A 6,077-nucleotide genomic window follows, 5' to 3' on the forward strand; every position below is an offset into this window, starting at 1 on the left:
AGGTTTTTGTTTTCAAGTTGCTCACATTTTATTTGTCAATGACAAATTGGGATTTTTTCTGCTTGCTATTATAGGCCGGAGAGGGCAAGTTCCCGCAACGGAGACGACCGCTCGGGTAAAACAGTGACGGCGGTAATAAGGCAGTGAGAAGTGAAACGAGGGGACATGCTTTAGACGACCATTCACACACGGACAAACCCATTCACCACCGACGAGGATGGACGGCAAAACCAATCGGACGTCTAACCCGCTCGTAGCCACTAACGTTTTTCTAGCTACTGTGCTGCTCTCATTAGTCCTGAACTTTCCCCCCCACTTGAAAAGTTCCTAGGCAACCCGCAAAAATGTACCCCATCCCCCCCTGCGCCGAACCCACTGCATGAAAGACCCGATTCATTCCGTTTCCACATTATTTAGTGTTAATATCTACTCTAATCAAGCTCGCCGTGACTAAAAAGTGATGTCCGGAAAATGTTAACTTTTTATAGGAAATGTACACACTCACACGCACCATTTGGGTCAAGGGTCAATTGACGAAAGCACACCCCTTTGTCCGTCGCAGCCCGGCGAGCTACTTGAGGAAGGAGTCCAGCTTGCGCTCAATGTTGGCAAAGGAATCGTCGCCCAAGTAGTCCATCTGCCCCGCCTCCCAGCGCTGCTTTCGCTCTTCGGACGACATGGGCCGAGGGCTCGAGGAGGCCTCGCTCGGAGGGTCGGCGGATGGGGAGGACGCCGTCTCATCCTCGTGAATGTCCTGCAGGTAAGACATGGATGAGAAAAGGGAAGATTTTAAAAAAATGCATTTGAGACAAACTGATTTGAAAATCGCAGGGTGACCCGAAAAACGGGGAGTGAGGAAGAGAAAAATCCATAATATTGAAATTGTTCCAGAAAATTGTAATCTAATGGAACCTCTGCATAAATGAAACAAATGATGTAAAACCGGCACAGGGCGTACGACTCATTAGAAAACAGTATTTGAGACTGGTTGTGTTTATCATGTGATGAGTCAAGATTCAAAATTGGGTGTACCTACCGAATCACACCATATATGTATGCCTATTGACTCAAGCATATTTAATGCATAAACTAATAACCCGTCATCTGAAACCGGTAAAACCAAAATACAGAATGTCAACATACCTTTACAGTGTTTCAGCATTACAGTCAAAGTACAACTATACATTTGGCAATAGATAAGAGGCGGACGGTGGTGAAACTTTTTACGAGGATGTGACGAAAGACTGAAAACTACACGTGCACTATTGAACACATTTGGCAAGATTTGTACACTTGGTCTAATCACAACAGATCCATTTAGACGCCATTTTCTGTCAAGACTAGCTTGATTTTGACGCTAACTCACTTGCCAGCCCCAATCATAGAAACGACAGACTAAAGATGTCAACTCACTCGACTGCCTTCTTCCATGCCGCTGCTAGGAACTGGCTCATCGCCGTAGGCCCGCCGTAGCAGCGGAACCACCGACGCGGTGTACAGCCGCCACCAGTCCCGCAGATAATCCGGGTGCAGCCCGGCCTGGGGGCCCTCGGGAAAGTCGACCACCTTCCCGCTCTCGACGTCGTAGGTGTAGCTCCACGGTTTGCTCTTGCCCAGGAAGTGGACCACCTTTGCGTCACGGCCGTAGCTGTTCAAACACATGATTTAAGATTCAATTTTTTTTTTTGAAGTTCATTTGTTTTGTTCTGCTTATCTTCACAAGGGTCACGGGGGTGCTGGAGATTATCCCAGCCAACTTTGGGGAGTAGTCAACCATGCTTAGGGACAATTTAGAATGTTTAACCAGCCTATCATTCATGTTTTTAGGTTCTGGGATTCGAATGGAGGACCTGGAGAAAACCCACGCAAATGCGGGGAAAATATGCAAACTCACAGGAAGGTCCCACCCAACGCACCATTGATTTAACCGGAGATCTCAGAACTGTGAGTAGGAGATTTCAATTTTTATAAATATTTTGCTTTGGTTAAAAATGACATTTATCGGTACATTTTAAAAAAATGATATTTGAAACCTGGCAAACATTTTGAGTCATGTCGCCCACATTTGAAATATTAGTGGTCCAAAAAAAATCGTCACTTATACTTATTAATGCTTAAAATTGAGGAGGGCAGGCTGCATTCTTGTAAAAAATAAAATAAAATTTAAAAATAAAAAACACCTTTGAACTGACCTTTTGATATGCTTTGGAAAACTTAATGGTTGACTACAGGAAAAATGGGGGTGTGTTGTGTGCGAGTGCGTACTGTTTGAAAGCAGGCAGATAAGAGTAGATGGCGATGCTGCTTAGGTTGTACAAAAAGGGGAGGTGCTTGGAAATATCAGCTGTTGCCCAAGTGTTGAAAAAACTGTTGAGGACACCTTGATCACCACCTAAACCAGGACACACACACAGACAAAAATCATATTAGTCCCTTTTCCAGAACAGAGTTGAGAATTGAGCGTTGTTTTTTTTTCTTTCTTAATTCCCGCTACGCAACAATTGAGACTATATTTGGTCGCGAGCACGGGAGGTCATCTGGAATGAAGCCCGTCTCGGCAGTTTGTGTTATGAAAAGCGCACAAGTGCCCTAATAAGACGTTGTTTGGTATTCGGCCATTTTTTCTTCATGAATGATATCTGACTTGCGAGATGGGGGGTGGTCGATAGGCTCCGTCTTTGGTCCCCCCTAATTTACCCGTACGTCAAAAAGATAAATCCAAAATATATTACTCTCCAATTGGTAGTTTTCTCAAAGGCGTCAGGAACCAGATGGTAAATTCCCGCTAAAATATTTGGGGGCTCACCGTCAAAACTTCCGTTCTCGGCGCAGAAGGTCAGCAGTTTCTCGTGCGTCTCAACGGACGGCCGGAAAACAAACACCCCCGAATTGAAGCAATCGGGCCAACCGGGATCGGGCGCGGCCGATAGCTCCTCCCGCTCGAAAAGTTCGTCGATGTTGGACAGCGCCTGCGGGGCAAACGGCGCAAAGGACGTCCGTCACGGGCGAGCCAGTTTGAAAAGGCGTCCGCTAAAATTAACAACTTTTAATCACCATGGTGTCGGCGTCCATGAACACGCACTTGTCGTAGCGCGTCAGCGTCCAGCAGTGTAGCTTGGTGAAGGTCACGCCCAAGTCGGGCCGTTGCATCAGCGCCAGTCGGGCGGAGTCGCCCGAGTCCAACACGTCCACCGGGCAAACCTCGTCGAAGATGGCGCGCAAGGCGTGCCTGGGTTTGGAAGGAAGGGCGTGGGCAAGGGCGACGGGGTTTAACGCGAGGAGTCGAGCGCCGCCGTTACCCGCAAGGTTCCGTGACGTGAGGGCCCACCAGGGCCACCAGCTTCCGGGTGGTGCCGTGCTCTCGTAACGAGGAGCCCAGGACCATGGCGCCTTTGGCGTAGCCGTCGTTGGTGGCCAACGTCACGAAGGCTTCTTCGCCTGACCACCAAAAATTAAATTAAAAATGGCGTTAGATTGGACGGAATATTTTCATGCGATGACGATTGCACGTAAAGAGAATATTTTGATATTTCTTATATCATTAAATTTAAAAAAAAAAATAATAATCTTATAATTTTGACATGTAGACATTAAAATGTGTACCAAAAAGTTAGTCTTTTAATAGCAAATATTCTCTTTTTTATTTCAGTTTAATAAGGGGCAACATTAAATGTAAAAAATAAAATTATATTTTTAATCAAAAAGAAAAATGATTAAATTATGTATATCAAAAGATTAAAAGGTGTTCAGGTGAAATATCACTAGTTGAAGAAATATTTTTTATCTGCTTTAAAAAGTTATGGTAAATGTTGGTAAACTGTTTTATCGAAATGCTTTTTGTAAAACTGAAAAAAACTAAATATTAAATTTGGGGGATCAAAAAAGGCCACGGCTGTAATCTTCACTTGAATTTTATCATCAAAATGTACACTTTGCGGGCCACCAAATTCACACGGCAGCCCAAGATTTTTTGGCTAAGGTAGAAAAAATACGAAGTGTCAGTGAAGCAAGCACGGCCATTTCCACTTTCAACATTACCGCTTTTTAAATTGGGAAACGATCAATATGGACAAATGATTTGCCGTCAACATAACTTGCGTCCTCAGCAATAATTACGGTAATGCTTCCCCCATGGTTGACTCATTTTTATGGTTATAATGCAAAAATATAGATTTCTAGTAGGGGGGAAAGAAAACTAGAAAGGATGTAATCTCAACTTTTTCTTTTTGTAAGTAAACGAAGCAAACTTTCCATGTTTTATTGAGCTAGATACCGTCTCTCCAACCTGGCAACCCTGTTTCCACATAAAGTTTGTGACATCACATGCCTGGCACATCTTGCCCAGGGAAGAAATATTGTACAAGAATTACCAAGAATTTCCTAAAGAAATATTGTACAAATGTATTTACTAAGACTTACCTAATCACATTTTTTTTGCATGTTTTTGTGCAAGTCGCCTGATTTTCCCAGGAAATGCATTAAGTAGGGGGGAAAAAAGTACTATATCCAAGTATCTTTTGTCCACCCAAAGAAAATTATAATCATATATTCTAACGAAGGAGTAAAATAAATTGCCGTGCAGCACTAAATAAAATAAGGTTGCAAACAAATTGTTTAAATATTGTATTTTACATAAATGAGCGTACACGTACAGGTAACCAACTTGGTCACCCAATGCCATAAATTGAGTTTTTTTGGGGGTGATTTTTTTTTCAAAGTGTCAAAATTGTATATTTTTACATTTTACTTAGGGATAATCTCGATTTCTGATTGAGGACATCCCTAGTATATATACTTGTTGAACCACACACAACAGCAGGGAATTCTTAATAATTAATTTAAAATAATGACTTTTTCATTGTGGGCTCGCCTTAAAAAAGGAAAAAAAATAGAATATTTAAAATAATAATTCCCCAAATTTTTTTTTAGCTTAACTTTGAAAATCCACGCCGGACGCTAACCCACTGCGGAAACTCCTAAATAAATAATAAAAACAATCGCAGCCGCGCTAATGTCACGCTTTTAGTTAGACGTCAAACCACTACGGCTGCAATTAATGTGTTGAAGAAATATGAACCACAATTAATTTTGCAGAGGTGTCGTGCGATCGATCGATCGAATCGGAATCGGAATCTTACCGGACATAGTGAGACTCCGACGGGGCGTTTGGATGCAGATGCACGGGGGTTGAAAACACCTCCGAGGACGCTCGTAGCTCGGTCAAAGAACAGTTGCGCTCGATTCCAGCCCGAGAATTAAAAGAGCACTTTTTCCGGGTCAGGTGACCGCTGACGTTTTATTGTGACCACGCCCCCAACGCCCCTGATTTTGCCTTCACGCTATAATGAACATTTTATCAAGCAAATAACTATTTGAAATGAGCTTATATACGATCGATCATTATTATAATGTGTGAATGTTGATGATTGATTGTTTATGCTCACATGCACACTGTGATAGGCTGGGTTTGGGGTACCGCCCTCCTGCCCATAGTTTGCTGGGACAGGTTCCAGCACCCCCGCACGCGAGGGAATCATACATATATATATATATATATATATATATATATATATATATATATATATATATATATATGTAAATGTGTATATATACATATATATATATATATATATATATATATATATATATATATATATATATATATATATATATATACTATATATACATATGCACACACATACACATACATATACATATATATGTATAATATATGTGCATGTGTATGTTTATGTAGATATGTAGCTATGTAGATATGTAGATATGTATATATGTATATATGTATGTGTATGTGCATGTGTATGTGCATGTGCATGTGTATGTGTATGTGTATGTGTATGTGTATGTGTATGTGTATGTGTATGTGTATGTATATATGTATATATGTATATATGTAATGCTAAATTGTACCTGGCCATGAGTGTGATTGGTTGTTTGTCTCTGTGTGCCCTGCGATTGGCAGGTAACCGATTCAAGGTGTCCCCCTGGGATAGGCTCCAGCACCCCCCGCGACCCTTGTACGGATCAGTGCTTCAGAAATTGAATGAAAAGAAATCCAC

The 6,077-nt window shown here is 41.8% G+C and overlaps 1 protein-coding gene across 1 annotated transcript; it reads right to left on the reverse strand.

Moving 5' to 3' along the window:
- Positions 1–3: 3 nt before the first annotated feature.
- On the reverse strand, positions 4–5,284 carry LOC144089588 (glycogenin-1-like). The gene is made up of 7 exons (XM_077620590.1): positions 5,139–5,284; positions 3,300–3,438; positions 3,055–3,229; positions 2,807–2,969; positions 2,266–2,392; positions 1,414–1,648; positions 4–754 (listed from the first exon to the last, which is right to left on the reverse strand). Exons 1-7 carry the CDS (start codon positions 5,143–5,145, stop codon positions 572–574), a joined length of 1,029 nt encoding a protein of 342 aa, XP_077476716.1. The 5' UTR covers positions 5,146–5,284; the 3' UTR covers positions 4–571.
- Positions 5,285–6,077: the final 793 nt, after the last annotated feature.

This window comes from Stigmatopora argus, chromosome 15, assembly GCF_051989625.1.
Source record: "Stigmatopora argus isolate UIUO_Sarg chromosome 15, RoL_Sarg_1.0, whole genome shotgun sequence".
Classification (NCBI taxonomy): Eukaryota; Metazoa; Chordata; class Actinopteri; order Syngnathiformes; family Syngnathidae; genus Stigmatopora; species Stigmatopora argus.

What these genes read in the sequence shown, in the direction of transcription:
- LOC144089588 (XM_077620590.1), bottom strand. An exon ending in CGAGAACGGAAGTTTTGACG is followed by an intron (nt 2,393 to 2,806) that starts GTGAGCCCCCAA and finishes GTCCTGGTTTAG; the next exon opens with GTGGTGATCAAGGTGTCCTC. An exon ending in TATCTGCCTGCTTTCAAACA is followed by an intron (nt 1,649 to 2,265) that starts GTACGCACTCGC and finishes GTGTTTGAACAG; the next exon opens with CTACGGCCGTGACGCAAAGG.